The 20,266-nt window shown below is 38.4% G+C and overlaps 2 protein-coding genes across 6 annotated transcripts in view; one reads left to right on the top strand and one right to left on the bottom strand.

Moving 5' to 3' along the window:
- The window catches only part of PAICS (phosphoribosylaminoimidazole carboxylase and phosphoribosylaminoimidazolesuccinocarboxamide synthase), a 46,112-nt gene that overhangs the window by 21,793 nt on the left and 4,053 nt on the right, over positions 1-20,266 (bottom strand). The window contains exons 2-7 of one of the 5 annotated variants that reach the window (XM_059384400.1): positions 19,039-19,125; positions 16,703-17,137; positions 14,830-14,919; positions 7,686-7,757; positions 6,450-6,515; positions 3,155-3,291 (exon numbers count right to left, since the gene is read on the bottom strand). In XM_059384400.1, coding sequence (XP_059240383.1) covers positions 3,155-3,291; positions 6,450-6,515; positions 7,686-7,757; positions 14,830-14,919; positions 16,703-17,137; positions 19,039-19,125 — 887 coding nt within the window. The remainder of the gene's footprint in view (positions 1-3,154; positions 3,292-6,449; positions 6,516-7,685; positions 7,758-14,829; positions 14,920-16,702; positions 17,138-19,038; positions 19,126-20,266) is intronic. The other 4 variants (XM_059384409.1, XM_059384417.1, XM_059384435.1 and 1 more) reach the window with 4 other exon arrangements.
- Positions 98-20,266, top strand: part of PPAT (phosphoribosyl pyrophosphate amidotransferase) — a 37,550-nt gene continuing 17,381 nt past the window's right edge. The window contains exon 1 of the mRNA XM_059384467.1: positions 98-313. Within this exon, the coding sequence (XP_059240450.1) occupies positions 186-313 (128 nt within the window). The 5' untranslated portion in view covers positions 98-185. The remainder of the gene's footprint in view (positions 314-20,266) is intronic.

Here is a 20,266-nt window from a genome sequence, read left to right as displayed (position 1 = left end):
GCAGGGTGTGCAGGAGGGGAGCGCTAATCACGCTTACTTTGGGAAAGCGCGCGCCGCCGCAGTAGCGAGGGTCGAGCGGCTGGGGAGGAAGCGAGCCTCTGAGGCGTCCGGGCCGAGCGGGCAGCTGGTTGGTGCTCAGGCCCCTGCTGCGGCGGCAGGTCCCTCCACGTGCTTTCGACGGCGACATGGAGCTGGAGGAGTTGGGAATCCGAGAGGAATGTGGCGTATTCGGGTGCATCGCCTCAGGAGAGTGGCCCACGCAGCTAGATGTGCCGCATGTGATCACTCTGGGACTCGTGGGGCTGCAACACCGGTGAGCAACCGGCTGAGGGGTGGGGGTGGCGGCGCGTCTGCTTCTCCTTCAGCCCAAGCCGTTTCCCGCGGCACGGGTTAGCGACCTCGTGTGCGCCTGAGGGCCTGGAGACCGACCTCTGTTGCCTGGATTGATATCTGCCTGTGGCATCAGCTAGGTTGCCAAGGCGTGCGCGGGCACCACCTTGCATCCCTGGACTCGCTGCTCTCCCCCAAACCCTTAATGCTCTTTAGGGCTTCCCCCCCCCTTCCCCGGTGTGTGCACCCCTCATGAGTCCGGCCAGTTTGTAAGTGTCCGGTTCTCTAGGGTTGGCGGGATCGGGACTTCCCCCACTACTTGCCGGTTTTAATCTTGCAGAGCCTGGAGCTGCTTTTGTGAAGGTCTGTGTGGGGTGGCTGCTGGTTGAGGTCCTGCAACACGTTGAGGTGTTCTCGCGGAACCTTCGACACTTTTGTTTGCAAGGGCAAACAAAACAAGCCTTCGACAGCTTTTGTTTGCAAGGGCAGAGCTTTTGAACAACTTGTGGATGTGAACGTAGTCATAGCTGTGAGAATTTAGGGATTCTAAGGTTCAGACCCTGGGAAACAGAGCTACCTGCTATTCAGAACGAAGTACCGGTTGCAGATCTCCTATGAACAAACTAAGGGAAAATAAACCAGTCACAGGAAATAGTGCATCCGCAAAAGAGTCACGGGTTTCAGATAATGAAGGAGAAGTTTGTAGTAAGAGGACGCCAAAGAAACAACTCCCTTCTTTAAAAGAGGGGAAGGGGAGCAGTTCCTGTATGACTAGATACATACTGGTTTTTGAAAAACTGGTAGATCCCTTTGAGTTAAAAAATAACTTAAGTGATCCTTCCGTTTCTTACTACCTGGCATTTGATCTAAACGTAGGTTTGACATTCTCGCCGAAAGTATTACAAAGTTTTCTTAAGGTAATACTGCAGCAATAACTCTTAAGGAATTTGGCAGTAACATTTATCAGCAATATGGAAGCCACAAGTATAAATGCATTCCAAATGATTTGCTTTCCCTAAACAAACTTGGATTGCAAGTAGTCTTTCTGATCTTTGTAGAGTTGCAGATATGTTAGTTTATCTTACGTACTCCCTTTGCTAAGAGCTGTTAGTAATTTAGAGTCAGGGTTGAATCAAAAATATTTTTAACTTGAATGACTCTAATCCTGGATAATTGTGGGTTGACCCTAGTATAGATCTTGTTTTAAAATACTGTACATTTTTTGAGAAGATTAGATAAATAATCCAAGGATAAACTAAAATCTGCTTATGTGGTAGTTCAGCACAACATTAGTTTAAAACATTCTTAGGATAAGTTATTTTAGATATTCTGTGAAGGGAAGAGGATCTTCAGTCTCTCCTTTAAATATGTGCCAGAAGAAAAAGGGTTTGTTTTATTTGTTTGTTTGCTTAATGAATACAACTTGATTTCTGGCTACATGCACTTTTCTGTAGTTGCTTTCATATGAAAGAATAGGGATTAGACAGTACAAGATAAAAGCAATAAAAATGTAATTATATGATAATAGCACAGTAATAAATGGATTCTCTGAGGCTGCTCATCTAGCCAAATAAGTCTTTGTTAAACTCGTTTTGAAAATTGACCTTGTGATGTTTTCAGTAGCAGCAGCGAGGAACGTAGTAATTTCTGGGGAACAAATGTATTAATGGAAAACTATTTAAAATTCTCCTTGTGTAGACATTGAATCATTAAGGTACACTGAGAAGACTGGTTCTCTCCCATAAATTCATCCAGTTAAAAATTTTGAATTAGCAAAAGTCCTCACCCTTTAGAGAAAGTGATCTGATTGGAAGAATGATGAAATTCCCTAATGTCTTGAAGATAAAAATCTTCTGCTACTCTGAATTAATCTGTAGGATTAAATTAGTCTGTAGAATTAGTCTGTAGAAATTAAAAACTAATGTTTTTCTATGACATTGAATCAAGGAATGTTAAAACTGGACACCTAGATAGGTTGTCATAACTTAATATACAGTAGAATTAGTTAAATACACTATTCCCTGGTAAGTGGTGGTCTGTTGCAGTCTCTACCTCCTCACTTCCTTACACTCAATACTTAGTTGTTTTAAAACAACAGTAACAGGATTCTGTTGGATTTTTTTTTCCTTTTTGTAAAGGAATTTATCTCTTACACATTATCTTCCTAAATCACGGAATCCAGAAGGTGAGATTGCTATCACTTTTGCATTGTATTTGGTTCTGTTTTTGTCTTAAGTATAATCTGATCTAAAAAAATTTAGTCTCAGGGATTACAGAGTACCTGAAAGTTATATTATGCGTTTCATGTAAATGCAACTAGAACACCAATTACTAGCTAGTCATGCACTGGATACTTAATTCAGATGGGTTCATTCAGAAGCACTTCTTTCTAGTAGTTCTGGCAATTTGGAGATTTATTCCATAGCTCTACTTTCTTTTGGGGAATTTTCGTTTAACATTTTCAGTGAGCTCTTTAGATACAAACTGTGTGTGTATGTGTGTTCACGACAGGTACATATAATTACCACATGCTTTTTCAGTCCTAAAAACTTTGGTTCAGTGGTTCGCAGAATTCTGAACAAACCACACCTTTTTAGATCAGAAATCTTCACGTTTCTACCACAGGCATGTCTTTTGAAGACTAGAATGATGTGGACATACTTTGAGGATTCCATAAAAGGAATTATTAAAATTTCATAGATTTATCCCATCAATCAGCTGATGAAAATGCCCACCCTCAAAGTGAATTGTCGTTTTCCTGGGTTAGGAATTGAATCTTAACTACTGATAAACATGTTTGTACTTCTAAAAATTTAAGATTTACCTGATGAAATTGGATCGCGTATGGGGTTTCCTGTCTGTAGAAACATTCTGTAGAATCTTTCCGTTCTGTTACACATTGAGGAAACCCATTTGCAGTGATCTCAGGAGCGGTTTTCTTAAGAGATACAGACACTGGTCCTGTAAATAGAGTATATGATATTATCAGTAGAAAGGTACTTGGGAGAAAGAAATGCACTCAGACAACTTATATAGAATTAGTTTCCAGTTGTCTTCATTTAGTTTGTTGGAGTATACAGGAATAGCTTGTCAGAGAACTTGCATTGAGTTGCAAAATTTAAGGCTGGGGATAACTTTATTTTGATTTTCATCTCTTAGTAAAAATGACCAAAATGTCCCATTTCTATAGTGTTTTACAACCCTTGGCTAGGGAAGTGACTTATGTTAAAACTGTCCTTGCTGATTGTTCCAGTCTTTGGCTTTGAAAGACTTTCTAATTCAATTACTTTTGTAATTTAATGATCTCACTTTTAAATCATTAGTATTTTAGGGGCGCCTGGGTGGCTCAGTGGGTTAAGCCTCTGCCTTCAGCTCAGGTCATGATCCCAGGGTCCTGGGATCGAGCCCCGCATCCGGCTCTCTGCTCAGCGGGGAGCCTGCTTCCTCCTCTCTCTTCGCCTGCCTCTCTGCCTACTTGTGATCTCTGTCAAATAAATAAATAAAATCTTTAAAAAAAAAATAAATCATTAGTGTTTTAAATTCTTCCAGTTATAACTATTATTTCCAACTTTGCTTTTTACATCAGTTTGAAGCAGGACTGACCCATTCGCAAAAGAGTTTCAAAGTACTACTGCTTTGTCATTCTGGTCAATATTAGAAATAGTTCTTTAACATAAGACTTGAAATCTACTTTCAGGTTTCCAACATCAGTTTGATCTTGGGCAAGTCTCCTAACTTCTGAGTCTCTTTTTTCATCTGTTGGGCTAGACTTATGTATTAAAAGTTTAATGGGCAAAATCCAGGGGGTTGGGAATGGTACTTTTGTGTGGTTAGCCCCTAGCAATTTTCCTTTTCACTAGCATATACACTGTAGGGCATTAAGAGATGGCAAAGGTCAGGGCAACTCATCTGACATGCACTTTAGGTCCAAAAATGGAGAATAAAATTTTCAGCTCACTTGAGATACAATAAGGGTCGTTGGGGATAGGGATGTTCCTATTGTTATCTAATACTTCATTCAAAAAATATTTGTTTAGGGGGCACCTGGGTGGCTCAGTGAATTAAAGTCTCTGCCTTCAGCTCCGGTCATGATCCCAGGGTCCTGGGATCTAGTCCCCAATCAAATCCGGGCTCTCTGCTCAGCAGAGAGCCTCCTTCCCTCCCCCACCCCCACCCCCACCACCTCTGCCTGCCTCTCTGTCTACTTGTGATCTCTGTCAAATAAATAAATAAAATCTTTAAAAAAATATTTGTTTAGCTCCTATTGTATATACATAAGGCACTGTGGTCAGTACTAGGGATACTCTTTTATTTACAGAGCAGATACCTGGACCTCACAGAGAGGCAGTGTTAGCCAGCAGGCTCAAGAGCACAGACTTCTCTATGCCTCCATTTCCTTCTCTGTAAATTGGGTGTAATGATAGCACCTATATCATAGAGTTGTGCTAGGAAGTAAACGCATTAGTATATGTAAAGTACTTAGAACTGTACCAGGATAGATGCTGATTCCATGACCCTCCACCCCACTCTTGGGTATATACTCTGCTGCAATGCATATATATATTTAGTAGCAGACATGCCCAAGAATTTTTATAGTATTATTTGTAATAACCTCCATTTGGAAATAATGGAAATGTCCCAACAGTGGAATGGATAAGGAAGGCAGTGGTGTGTGTGTGTGTGTGTGTGTATGTGCGCGCGCACGCGCACATGTGTATTTTTTATATAATAAAAATATTCTACACATTGAAAAAGAGCAAGTGCCTACTACAAGTAAAATCATGGTTGAATCTCACAGTGTTGAGTGAAAGAAGCTTGACATTAAAGAACACATACTAAAAAAGTAAGAACATCTTGTATGATTCCAAATTTATGGTGATAGAAGTCAGAATAATCATAAGCTTTATAGAAAGATGATTATGACTGGGAGGCCTGCAGGGTGCTGGTGTAATTTTTGTTTTGTTTTTTTAAAGATTTTATTTATTTGACAGAGAGAGAGATCACAACTAGGCAGAGAGGCAGGCAGAGAAGGGGGGCGAAGCAGGCTCTCCACTGAGCAGAGAGCCCGATATGGGGCTCGATCCCAGGACCCTGAGATCATGACCTGAGCCGAAGGCAGAGGCTTAACCCACTGAGCCACCCAGATGCCCTGGTGTAATGTTTTATGTTTTGATTTGAGTGGTAGTCTCACAGGTATGTCCACTTGGTAAAAATTAAGCTCTTCAACTATTTGTGTATACTCAAAATAATTTGATAGATTTTAAATCATAAGATGCTTAAATTTAATTATCCTAAAGAGAGATGTAGTGATTTGCTCTGCGTTAAGTTATTGGGATCAGAGAGAGACTGATCAGAGGTTTTCTGAGTTTCAGTTCACTGCTTTTTCTTCTGTATTTTTTTTCTTTTTTTTTTTCTTCTGTATTTTTATTCTTCTGTTTGCTCCACTATTTTGTATTACCTTTTCTGATACCTATAATAAGTCATTTTGGAACTACAGCTCACATAATTAGGTTGACTTATTTGTAGGATTGCTAAAATGTTATACTCATTACTAACTACCTTTAGAGAAAACTAAAACTGAGAACTTAGTACTTTGTGGGGTTTTTTCCTTTTCCATCCCAGTCTTCTGATAGCAGCCACTGTAAATTGTAATTTTTTTTAATTTTTTTTTATTTTAAAAGATTTTATTTATTTATTTGTCAGAGAGAGAGCGAGAGCGAGCACAGGCAGAGTGGAAGGCAGAGTCAGAGGGAGAAGCAGGCTCCCTGCGGAGCAAGGAGCCCGATGTGGGACTTGATCCCAGGACGCTGGGATCATGACCTGAGCCGAAGGCAACTGCTTAACCAACTGAGCCACCCAGGCGTCCCTGTAAATTGTAATTTAAAGACTCATGATGAATGGACAGTTGTGCAGAAATTTCTGACTCTGGGAAAGTTTCCATTTATTCTGTTACTTTTAATGAGCTATGACAGAAATCATTGCTTAGCATTTTTCCTCTCACACAGCTTATAAACAATATATTTAGTCTAATTTGTCAAGGACAGGAATAAACATCTCTTATCAGGAAAAAAGCTACAAGTTTTTTTCAGTGCCAAAACTTGGCATTTCTCAGCTCTTACCATCTTCGTGTGCTTTTCTTTTGACGCTCAAAGTTCTTGGGTTTTTGGTATGACCTTCAAATAATTCTTAAAACAAAACAACACAGGAAAACAATCATTGTATAATTGACACCATTTAAAATCTATTCATCTTCAAGCATTCAAGTAAACTAAAGTAAAAACATTAAAGTGGTTGGGGAAATAAAGAGGAATGAGTTTAAAAATTAAGAATGCTTTAGTACAAGGTTTGGAAAGATTGAAATTCTTAAGTTAGGTATGTGCTTCAAAATAATTTTTGGGGTCATTTGAACATTTAGTAGTGTAAGGATTTTATTTTTGAGAAATCTCTTGCACATTACAATGCAAAGAAAAAAGTTAATAGAATTTTTATTTTAAAAACTCAATTTCAAGGTTACCATGTTTCCATTTGGCAGTTCTGAGAGTTGGTCCTCTTAGAATGCAGTCAACTTCTTCATAAAATCTCATTTTTCTTTGAGGGTTGCCATTTTTCTTTTGTAAAACTCTGTATTCATATTTTAAATTTTTGTATTTGGTACGACATTGTTTCCAGTCTCTGTCTATTCCAAACTGCATTAGTCTTCTGGCAATTTCCTCAAATATTTCTTTGTTTCGTGTGGCCCTTTCAAGCATTTGTTTAATTTTTTCATCAGACCATATATGTATAAGCGCCTGACCTCATTGTCACACCAGTGTTTTCTAGCCTCTTTGTTGCTCACTGTTACAATCTATAAATGATTTTTAGCATCTTCTAAAGGTATATGATTACTTATAAATCAATGTGATTTACAATTATACAAACTTACAGATAAATCTTGTATTTGAATATCATTTACTTAAAACAACCTGGGTTGACATAAAGCACTGATAATAATTTCAATATGAGGGTCAAAATTTCTACATATGTTCATATTCAAATAAAATATTTAAAAAATTAAAGCAGACTTATCTCCAGTATTGGTGAGATAATTTAGCTGCTTTTCATCAATAGGTAATCTTCACTGGATATTTGTAAATGTGGAGAGTCTTGGTATAACTACTTAAACTGGTATATATTAGCCTAAATTATTTTTTTCTTTTTTAAGTAGGCTCCATGCCCAGTGTGGAGCCCTATGGAGGGTTTGAACTCAGCACCCTGAGATCAAGACCTGAGCTGAGATCAAGATTCCAATCAGTGCTCAACTGACTGAGCCACCCAGTTGCCCCTAAAAAATTTTTTTAAACAATTAGACCCTGTACCTGACACAGTGATACTTTGTGGTGCTTTGGGGCCGCCCACGTATTCTGAGACTGTACTTATGGTATCTTCCTCTGTCAGAAAACAAAGAGAATAGCAGTTTAAATTTGCTGTTTACAGAACTCGAATTTACTTTTGCAAGTGAAGGTTATACTGAAAAACTAGTAATACTGGATTCCAGCATCAAAACTAGCCTAGGGGCACCTGAGTGGCACAGTTAGTTAAGCATTTGACTCTTGGTTTCAGCTCAGGTCTTGACCTCAGGATGGTAAGATCAAATCCCACATGGGGCTCTGTGCTCAGTATGGAGTAGGCTTGAGACTTTCCTTCCCTTTCCCTCTGCCCTTCCTCCCCCTCTTTCAAGTAAATAAAAAATCTTTAGGGAAAAAAAGAACCAAACTATAACCTCATAGCCAAGAACATTTGTCATCTCTAACCAAATTTTAAAATGCCTTTGTAGGATTCACCACCTTCAAAATCTTGGAAATAGTCTGTCTTAAAAGACCCAAAGCACATTCTCTATTTGGGAATATGAATATGATAGCACTTTTATTTTTTTTTTAAATTTTATTTATTTAACAGAGAGAGAGAGAGAGATCACAAGTAGTCAGGCATGCAGAGAGAGAGGGGGAAGCAGGCTTCCCGCAGAGCAGAGAGCCCGATTTGGGGCTCAATCCCAGGACCCAGACCATGACCTGAGCTGAAGGCAGAGGCTTGACCCACTGAGCCATCCCGGTGCCCCTGATAGCACTTTAGACTCAATTTTGTAATGTCTTCATTGTTACATTTTAACACTTGACAAAGAGCTCTTACATCTCTTTTTCATTGGATCCTCATTGTAACTGAGAATGATCCTTATTGCAATACACATAAATAGGTAAAAGACCTTAAGATTAAGTGGTCTTGGGGGTGCTTGAATGGCTTAGTCCTTAAGTGTCTGTGTTTGCCTCGGGTTGTGATCCCAGGGTCCTGGGCATCAAGCCCCACACTGGGCTCCCTGCTGGGCGGAAAGCCTGGTTCCTCCTCTCCCACTCCCCTGCTTGTATTCCCTCTCTTGCTGATTCTGTCTCTGTGTCAAATAAATAAATAAAACCTTTAAAAAAAAAGATTAAGTGGTCTTAGCAGTTCTCATGTTGTGTTGTTAATAGCAGAAAATTAAGAAACTAATAGTGCTTAGTGTGGTAAATATAACATGCATTTATCGTAGTGTAGTATTGTGTGTATAGGAAGTTTACAAGTGAGCTGTTTGTAGTTTGGGGAAAGCTCTTCCTCAATCATATGTTGGATTGTCGTGTTGAAGTATCACAATGCTATGATAATATTCCTTTACTCCTACTGTACTTTGCTGTATACACTGGGACTTTTTTTTTTTTTTTAAGATTTATTTATATATTTGAGAGAGAGATGGAGGGGCAGAGGGAGAGGGAGAAACTCAAGCAGACTCCACACTGAGCATGGAGCTCTGTGTGGGGCTTGATCTCACGACCCTGAGATCAGACCCAAGCTGAAACTAACAGTCAGATACAACCGACTGTGCCATGGAGTGCCCTGGGACATTATTTTCTTAAAAAACAGTTTGTGTTACTTTTGTCTGTGAAGTTACTTGTAATGGTTATTGTAAAACTGATACAATAATAGACCAGTGAGGCAAAAGGTGAGGTGGTTAGGGAGCCCAAAGCCTATGCAGCAATAGGTATGTGAGATTTATATTAGGACAGGACTAGATCTTATTTTAAGGACATGTTTGCACAGTAAGACTAGAATGAAGTCTAGCTTTTAGCAGTATCAATACATTAAATGATGGGTTGTACTTTGGAGCCACATAAGGCTGCCTAATAAGTTACTTTTTTTTAAAGTTGAAATTTTTTATTGAGATAAACATGCAGTTTTTAGAAATACCAGAGATCCATTTCATACTTGGTCCAGTTTTCTCCAATGATAACATTTTATTAAAGTAATATACTGTTAAATCAAGGATATTGACATTGTTACAGTTCACTACTCTGATTCAGAGTTCCTGTTCTACTTGTGCTCACTGTGTGTATGTGTGCATATTATGTTCTATAATAATTTTATCACCTTGTAGACTCATGTCTCCACCATCAAAGTCAGGATACTCGACAGTTCCAACACCATAAGGATCCCTCTCATTGCCCTTTTATAACTAAAGTTACCTCCTTCCATGCCCAAGCCCTTTCCCCACCCTCACCCCAGGGGAGAGCACAAGTTGAAGGTAAACTTTGGCAAACCTTATTTCAGCAGAATTGGAATTTATGACATTTTATCTAAGTGACTAAAATCATCACTTCTGGGCTCAAGCACATGCCCTACTTCTGGGAAATAGAAACATTTAGAGATTAGGTGTTTGGTGGAAATTTTGAGTAGTTAGTGCTAGAAAATAAGATATGTTGGAGGGTGGCGGTGTGGAAGTCCCTAAATTTAGCATATTTTAAGGAAAGAGAAGCATTTAGTTTCTGTTACATTTCTATCCCAACTGGTATACTGCAGTTCATTTCTGACACTCAGTACCTGGAGTCTAGCATTAGACTCCGAAGCTTTAAGGGATCAATCTTCCATAACACTGCCCTTACTGCTCTCTGCTCAGTAGGGAGCCTGCTTCCTCCTCTCTCTCTGCCTGCCTCTATGCCTGCTTGTGATCTCTGTCTGTCAAATAAATAAATAAAATCTTAAAAAAAAAAAAACAAAAAAAAACCACTGCCCTTACTTCAGAGGTTAGCCACCCTTCCAGCTGACTGACTACAACTTCAGGGGATGCTATGACCCCCTCAGGTTTGATCATTTTGATCATCTAGAACAACTCATCGAAATTAGGAAAGCCCTATACTTTAAAAAATAAGGGCACCTGGGTGTCTCATTGGGTTAAGCCTCTGCCTTCGGCTCAGGTCATGATCCTCAGGGTCCTGGGATCAAGTCCAGCATTGGGCTCTCTGCTCAGTGGGGAGCCTGCTTCCTCTCTCTCTCTGCCTGCCTCTCTGCCTACTTGTGATCTTTCTCTGTCAAATAAATTTTTAAAAATCTTAAAAAAAAAAATAGGACTCAGAAACAACCAAGTGAGGATTTACAGTGGGTAAGGTCTGAGAGGGTCCTAGACACAGAACCTCCGCGACACCTCCCTATGGCATCAGGGCCTGTCATTCTTCCAGCACATCACTGTGTTCATTAACTAGGAAGCACTTCTGAGCTAAAGTTTTTTATTGACATGATTGATTATGGCACAATTAAATCACTGGCCATACGACTGAATTCAGTCTCCACACTTACTTTCCTGCTAGAGGTCAGGCTGGCCTAAAATTCCAGGCCTCTTAATCACAAGTTTTGTCTTATTGGTGACCAGTCCTATCTTGAAGCTATCTAGAAACCCACTTTGGAAATTCCAAAGGTTTTTGAACCTTTATTCTTTATTTTTTTTTATTTTAAATTTTTTTGATTTTTTTTTTTTAAGATTTTATTTATTTATTTGACAGAGAGAGATCACAAGTAGGCAGAGAGGCAGGCAGAGAGAGAGGAAGGGAAGCAGGCCCCCTGCTGAGCAGAGAGCCCAACGGGACTCGATCACAGGACCCTAAGATCATGACCTGAGCCAAAGGCAGCGGCTTAACCCACTGAGCCACCCAGGCGCCCCTTGAGATTTTATTTTTAAGCAATCTCTGTACCCAATGTGAGGCTCAAACTTAGAACCCTGAATCAAGAGCCACATGCTCTACTGATTTAAGTCAGCCAGGCGGGTCTGTATTCTTTATTATGTCACAGCTCCTTAAAGAGTTTGTGAAAATATAAAAAGGAATAATTAGAAAATTCATACCTTTGGGGCGCCTGGGTGGCTCAGTGGATTAAGCCACTGCCTTCAGCTCAGGTCATGATCTCAGTGTCCTGGGATCGAGCCCCACATCGGGCTCTTTGCTCAGCGGGGAGCCTGCTTCTCTCTCTCTCTCTCTCTCTCTCTCTCTCATCCTTCCTCTCCCACTTTTTGTCCTCCCTCTCTCGAAAAAAAAAAAAAAAAAATTTTTAAAAAAAAAAAAAAAAAAAAAAAGAAAATTCATACCTTTAAAGTTGCCTGTATTTAAATTTATCACCTTACCTAAGTGTCAACTTTTTTTGTACATTTAAAATTTTGGGGTTTTCCGAAATTTTAACAATCAAGTCTTTGTTTGGATCTTCTATTGGATTAAAAATTTAAAGTTTCTCAGGGCACCTGGGTGGCTGAGTCATTAGCATTTGCCTTCAGCTCAGGTCATGATCCCAGGGTCCTGGGATTGAGCCCTGCGTCAGGCTCTCTGCTCATCAGCAAGCTTGCTTCTCCTTCTCCCACTCCCCCTGCTTGTGTTCCCTCTCTTGCTGTATCTCTCTCTCTCTCTCTGTCAAATAAATAAATAAATAATTTAAAGGGTCTTAATATTATGGTTCATGTGATAAAAATGCATGCATTATAGTTTATAATTTACCGCTAAGATTATCCAAATTGTATTGAAAATGTACATAAGTGTTTTAAATATTTCATTTTAAAGAAAATTATTTCCAATTTTTGTTCTATTATAAATAGTAAATGAACTGGAGAAAACAAAAAAACTTGGCATAGCCTCTGACGTCATCTAACAATATTATCTAACAATAGATAATTTAGTGCCCTCTGCTGGCCATCACATTGTTAATTTTTGTGAAATTGTGGGGATAGTGAGCCTTTTAATTTTGTAAATACATTTTACCACAGCCAAAAAAGAAAATAGATAATTTTAAGATCATTCTTTAAAGAACAGTGTAGTCTTTCACTTGTGATTTTTTAGGCTGATAAGAGTAACCTCCAATAGGATGTGTATATGTCGGTCTGCACCACTCACCCAAAATTGATCTACTTTTGACTGCCTATACTTGAAAGTGGTGACTTACGAGAATACAAAGATATTGAAGAATTCCACCTCATATATAAATAGCAACTGATACTGGAGATGAATTAAGTCAGTTTTAGGTTTACTCAGAAGAGACAAGTAACTGACAAGACTGTCAAACACAGTCCTTTTTCTGCTAACTTTCTGATTCCTTTTATCATCTCTTGCCTATGCCTCAGGCGGGGAGAAAATAAATTTATTTTAGATCCAAAGAAGTAGGTATTCAATTTTCATGGGCCATTTCTTTTTACTTATTGTAATAGGTAGGCATAGCCCAGGAGTTCTGTGATTCTTCCCAGTGATTAACTTCTTTCATATTGCATTACTCATGCATTTTTTAAAGTGATCATTGGAATTGGATAATTTTTCTACCCTAAATGGAATCAAATTGGATTTTATGTTTTACTTTCTTCAGCCCTCTGCTGGCCTTACTCTCTAAATATAACAACCTAGTTATGGTTTTCAACCCAGGCTGTGCTTGACGATCTTCTATAAAAATATAGATGTGTGAACACATCCTATAACACCCTAGGCCAGAATCTCCGTGAGTTCTAAATTGGGAACTAATTACTTGTCTAGAATCCAGGAGTTCCACAGCTCTAGTTAGATATTTATTTGAAGTAAGAATCTTATAGCATATATTTAAGATGGTTAACATTAAGTGTCAATGTTAACAATATGGGGCAATAGCAATTCAATTATGAAGTCAAAATGAAGTAACTTCTACTTATTTTTACATGAATGTTCATCACTTTATTGTGTTGTTGCTTTTATGTATATATGTGTGTATTTTTTTTTTATGTGTGTATTTTTTAAGTAGGCTCCATGCATGGAGCCAAGTGCGGGGCTTGAACTCATCACCCTGAGATCAAGACCTAAGCTGAGATCAAGAATTGGACCTACTGAGCTTACCCTGCTGCCCCATGTTTTGTTTTGAGGTTTGTTTTTTTTTTTTAAGATTTTATTTATTTATTTGACAGAGAGAGACACAGCGAGAGATGGAACACAAGCAGGGGAGCACCTGAGGGAGAGGGAGAAGTGGGCTTCCCACCAAACAGGGAGCCCAATGTGGGGCTTGATCCCAGTCATGACCTGAGCGGAAGGCAGACGCTTTACGACTGAGCTACCCAGGCACCCCTTTTAAACATATTCCAAATTAACATATGAACATACCAGACAATTTTAAAAAATACTTTCAGTTTATATTTGACTTAATGTTTTCCTTTCACATATAAAAAAATTATCTTGAGATTTGTACTTAAGTGAGTCCAGGGGACTAACAAGCTAAAATCTTCTGAATGCTAAAGTTCTTAATTTTTTCCGTGGAAATCTTTGTCTTATTAAACACAGTCTCATTTGAGCTTTTTTACTTTTAGTGACAAGGGTCATTGCTGTGATGCCCTGAGAACCTTAGGAGCCCAGAGTTTTGCTCACCTTTGTTATCATACCCCTAGTCAGCTGCATGTTCCTATCTAATTAGTCTCCTTAATTTCTCCCTGTTTTCACCTTCATCATTCTTCACCATTAAAAGCCCACTGAGCTTTTAATCTATCGTATCTGATAAGTCAGAGAAAGAAGTTTGCCAAGAGTGTGGGGAATTTGATTACCTGGTTTGTTAATCAGTATGATTTTGTCCAAGCCTATATGAAGCTTTGAACTAAAAGACTATGTATGAGGTGTGTGATGGCTAGTTAAGCTTTTGCTTGGGGCATGATGATTCCCCCCATTACTCATTTTGGTTTGTGTAAAAGACAAACCATCATATAGAAAGCACTTACTTTCCTTCACCGCTTTAGTACCCTGTACCGTAGGACAGTGTTTCTCGAACTTGAGCATGCCTGAGCTCCCAGATGATGGTGAGGCTGCTACACTTTGAAAATCACAGTTATAGGGAACATTACTAACAGTTTTCACCTTGCATTTCTGTATTTTGTAAATATGAGTATTACTCTTCATATAATGTTAATAAGCTTGTATATATGTTCTTATGATATCTTAGTTATTATAGAATCTCATTATATATTACACATCAAATGTAATTAAACCATAAAACCCTTCATTAGGTCCCCACCCTCATGATCTCTAAACCTAATTACCTCCCGAAGTCCCCAGGCCCCATCTCCAAATGCTCTTACATATGTTGGTATGACTTTAGGGGTGACATAGTTCAGTCGATAGCAACATCATATCATAACATGTTATATATTTTTTCACACACAAAAACAAAAAAATACTGTTTTACCTGTAGCAGGACTTTGTTTTACATCTCCCTCTCTTAGGTCTTCTGACATATGACCAACAAAGTCATCTTCAGCCGCATCTCCAGCAATGACTGTGGGAATATAGTGGGATATATGGTGGTTTGGTTTTATTTACTTTCAGGAAGTGTTTTTTAACTCTAATATGTTATTTTTACTTTTAAAGTGAACCTGATGGGGGTGTCTGTGTGGCTCAGGCAGTGAAAAGTCTGCTTTCAGCTCAGGTCATGATCCCAGAGTCCTGGGATCAAATCCACCTCAGGCTCCCTGCTCAGTAGGGAGTCTGCTTGCTTCTCTGTTGCTTCTGCCCCTCCCCCACTAGTGTTTTCTCTCTCTCAAATAAATAAAATCTTTTTTAAAAACCTGATGCTAGATACTGTGCTTGTTTGCTTTTCTCTAGTTTACATTCCCCACCCATAAGTATCTTTAGTCTTAGGTCCCTATAGATACCTGGTATTCTAAGTCTTTAATGAGGTTTTCTGACATGACTGATGGAATCACCATCCGCCGTATCTCTGGCATTTACTCTCTGAACATAACCATGCTGCTGCTGTTGGGCGACTTTATCACTAGTCATTTTAATTTTAACAGGACAGATGTGTGGTTCTCTAACAGACCAGTTTCTTCTCCACCAGCGAAAGATTTCAGGTCTTCTCGCCACCATTTCTCAATCCTAACTCTGTCATTGCCTCTCTTTCCGCTAGATACGCATTCATACTCTGAGAATTAGGACTGCATTGTTTAAGGCAGATATTAAATGATCTAGAAACTATATGGTTAGTAGAGGTCTTTAAGAACATCTTGTCAACTCAAGAGGAGACACGTGGTTCAGGATTCCACAAAGACTGAGCTAGAACCTCAATTTCCTGACTCTTGGTCTAGAATTCATCAAGTTTATTTCATGCTGTTATATCTCTGTGTGTATTCTTTCTCAGTCCTTTGGGTTAAACTCATTTTAAAGAACTTTATGATGTATCCCAGGAAAACTTATACTTCAAAGACATTCTCATGGATTTTGTGGTTTTCTAAGTTCTTTAATGTTCTTTTTCTGCTAACTCAATTTTACAGCAGTTACTATGAAAAACCTGCTTTTTTAAAAAAAAATATTTCATTTATTTATTTGACAGAAGTCACAAGCAGGCAGAGAGAGGGGGGAAGCAGGCTCCCTGCTGAGCAGAGAGCTGTGATATAGGGCTCAATCCAGGGACCCTGGGATCATGACCTGAGCCGAAGGCAGAGGCTTAAACCCATTGAGCCACCCAGGCACCGCGGAAAAATTTGCTTTAACTTCTGCCATTTAGAATGGCAGTTTTACCTTAGTAAAATTGGTCTACTTTTTTTTTAAGGTCTTATTTATTTATTTGACAAAGAAAGATCGCAAGTAAGCAGAGAGACTGGCAGAGAGAGAGGGGGAAGCAGGCACCCTGCTGAGTAGAGAGCCCCGATGTAGGACTTGATCCCAGGACCCTGAGATCATGACCTGAGACGAAGGCAGAGGCTTAGCCCACTGAGCCACCCAGGCACCCCAAAATTGGCCTGTTTTTAAACTTGTGGAAATCAATTTTATTTCATCGATAACTTCATACTACTTTCTGTGTTTTGGAGGAGATTGCATATACATTAAATCTGTTTCATTAAGTGTGTAAGCCTGATGATTCACAGACCTGTACCCCTGGGGCTAATAATACATTATATGTTAATAAAATAAAAAATAAAATGACAAAAATATGTTTCATGATAAATTCAACCTTTAGCTTGTGAAACCTGTTTAACTTAGATTATATTCACGTTATTATGCTACTGAAAATTTCATATAATGTGACCTGATGTTTAGATTACTTTTCTTTGCCTTCCTACCTGTCCGATTCTCTTCTGTTTTTACATTGGCACATCCGTTGGCTTGTTTTTCATCTTGGAATTCCTGTTGTTGTGATTTCTCTGTTTTATTGTGTCCCAAAATAGCATCCAACTCCGTAAAAAATTTCATACTCTTAGTTATGCCTTGGTCTTGAGCCATTCTTACAATCTTATATTCATGTTTTAAGTTTTTATACTTTGTTCTGCACTGTTTCCAGTCTCTTTCTATTCCAAATTTCTGAAGCTTCGCAGCAATTTGTTCAAATATCCTTTTATTTCTCACTGTTCCTTCTAGTTGTTGTTGTATACTTATATCAGACCAGATGCCAATTAGAGCCCTGACTTCTGGTACAGTCCAGTGTTTTCCTCCTTCATTTGCTATAGTTGGAATAAAAGGTGAATTAATACAGGGTTCCATAAATGATGTAGAGTTACCTGTATCAGATGGGGAGGGAAAGAGATATGTACATAGGTTACATACATAATGATAAGTAATCAGATGTAACCTTAGTAAACAAAGAAATTTTCTCCTTAGGCAATCATAGCTTAGCTTTTTTCTGAAACTAATGGGGAGATGAAATACAGAACCTGAATCTATTTCTTACCATGACAGTGACTGGCTTTTAAAAAGTTGTGTTTTTAATTGGTCACATTTTTTTAAAAGATTTATTTATTTATTTGACAGACAGAGATCACAAGTAGGCAGAGAGGCAGGCAGAGAGGGGTGGGGGGAAGCAGGCAGAGAGCTCGATGTGGGGCTCGATCCTAGGACCCCAGGATCACGACCCGAGCTGAAGGCAGAGGTTGTAACACTGAGCCACCCAGGTGCCCCTAATTGGTCACATTTTGATCATCTTTTTTTCCCCTGTCATTTCTTATTCTTCTATCCTGCTCCTTTGGTATGTGGTGTGTATATCACTATATACTGAATGTTGAATATATAATTTTGTATTATTTACTTGCAGAAAGCAATACTTTTAGAAAATGGCTCATTGAGGGCAGCTCTTACTTGTTTTTTGTTCTGTGATAGGATAGGTGGAAGCAATTAATCTTCTCCTTTAATCCAGTGATTAAAGGAGGATGGCTACACCCATTGGCTACTATCAGTATCTCCTGGGGAGCCTTTGTAAATGATTACTTTGCTGTTACTCCTACCCCTAATCCCCATATTGTGATTCTAGTGCGCAGTCAGGACTAAGAACCAAGACGATGCACGAATAAAGGTTTGGAAAGAATCACATTATAACAACTGGTGCTTCTTAACTCCTTATGAAAATAAAAGATGTCCCATTGGCCAAAGACCAAATGTCATTTTATGTAAAGTATTAGATTTTTTTTTTTTAAAGATTTTATATTTATTTGACAGACAGAGATCACTAGTAGACAGAGAGGCAGGCAGAGAGAGAGAGAGGAGGAAGCTGGCTCCCCGCTGAGCAGAGATCCTAGCCGAAGGCAGAGGCTTTAACCCACTGAGCCACTCAGGCGCCCCAGTATTAGATTTTTTTAATGCAAGATAGTGTGTCAGAAATTCCATAATGCCTTCGGTAGAATGTCCCCACTTAGAAATCCTAGCATAGTACCTTCTGGTTATATCTCTTGCACAGTTTTGCCACTCATTTTATGGTAATGACATTACTTGAGGTTATACTGGTTATTTAAACAACCACATCTGTGTTTGTCTCAGATTTATGTTTATGTTTAATAAAAAAGGTAGTTCAAACCTCACTATCTATAATGTAAGTCATTAAAAAACACTTTTTAGCATTTTCCTGAAGTATATAGGGAACTGTTTCTATTTTGTGGTGTGTTTAATGTTTTTGTTTTGAAATGCTTTCCAGTATTTTTCCTTGCTTGAATTAACAACCTTCAGTAAGAATTTAGAAGCAGAATGGGGATTTATGTTGACTTGAATTGGGTGAATAAAACTGTCCTTGACCTCATTGATTTGATACTATTTACTTTAAAATGTAGAGTTCTGTTTGTCTTGGACCTCAGAAGTGCAAAAGTGACATGTTCATTAAATATTAAGCACCTACGATGTATAATTTTCAACATTATATTCTTTATTATGCTTAAAGAATAAAGGTTGTGAATTTGAAGGCTAACATTACTAGGCAATTTACATTTTGTTAAAGAAATAATTTATTTTATAAATGTGACTATGGAATTTTTAAAAATCACTTATTTTAGAAATGATTTTTTTTTAAGTATACATAGGGGGAAACACAAGATAATCCTATAAATGTTTCTATCAGGAAAAGTCATGAAGTTTCTCAGAAACCAATCAATTTGGAATTTGATCAGTTTCATTGTATTTTTAACCCACGATACTATACCTAGTTCCATTGGTCTGATATGAGAAACCAAAAGTAAAGGATTTCCTGAGAGGTCTTCTTTATCTTCTAATGTAACTGACATGTTGCCTGGAAAGAGAATAGAATTCCTGTTAGAGTAAGTTCTAAGGAAGGTAAAAATTGAATTAATAATTGCTGGGAATGCTAGTAGCTTGAGCTGAATTTGACCATATTCATGAAGGATTGAAGATTTGTAATGGACACTTTTTTTTTTTTTTTTTTAAGATTTTTTATTTATTTATTTGACAGATCACAAGTAGGCAGAGAGGCGGGCAGAGAGAACGGAAGGGAAGCAGGCTCCCTGCCAAGCAGAGAGCCTGATGCGGGGCTCGATCCCATTACCTTGGGATCATGACCTGAGCCGAAGGCAGAGGCTTTAACCCACTGAGCCACCCAGGCGCCCCATGTAATAGACAGTGGTATAATATGGTTTAAATACTTACCTATATAAAGAAAAATTTAATTTCTTCTGTCCACTGACATGGTTTATTTTGAACTTCCACTAGATTTGTTTGCTAATTTTATGTTTCTAGAGATGATTATGGTTTGTTTTCAAATTAAATTACATTTTTTAAAGTGAGATGTTTTCTTGGGGTGCCTGGATGGCCCAGTCAGTTAAGTATCTGACTTGATTTCGGCTCAAGTTACAATGTCAGGGTGGTGAGATCCTCAAGTCCTGGGTCAGGCACTGCACTGAGCAGTGCAGTGGAGCCTCAGCCGGCTTATAATTCTCTCTCTCTCTTCTCTCTCTACTACCCCCCTCCTTATGCTTGTGCTTTTTCAGGGGGAAAAAAATGAAGTGTTTTCTTTATTTTTGTAATTTAGGTACTTTAACATAATAGACACTTGATAAATGATAGTAGCAATATAAAACAGAGGTCCTATAATGAGATAATCAGAAAACCTTGTTTAATTGGCATATTTGGTCAAATAGCTAAAATTTATTGGTAAATACTAACTTTTCAGAAATTAATCTATGTTTAAGTAGACCAAAGAATATGTCACTTAAAAGAGCCATGCCAACCTTGAAAAATGAAAATGATCCCCTCTTGATCTCCTGGTTTTATGGCTTGGATGTTTTCATAAAATCAGGCAGAGACCACTTTTTAAAGTAATCAAATGAGGAAGGTGAGGGAAAACTAAAATACGTCATTCAAAGGAACCCAACATAGAATTTTGGATTCTGTTGGCACATAAGATAAATCATAAT

This window comes from Mustela nigripes, chromosome 1 (genome assembly GCF_022355385.1).
Source record: "Mustela nigripes isolate SB6536 chromosome 1, MUSNIG.SB6536, whole genome shotgun sequence".
NCBI classification, from domain to species: Eukaryota; Metazoa; Chordata; class Mammalia; order Carnivora; family Mustelidae; genus Mustela; species Mustela nigripes.
This window is presented reverse-complemented; position numbering and strand designations above follow the sequence as displayed.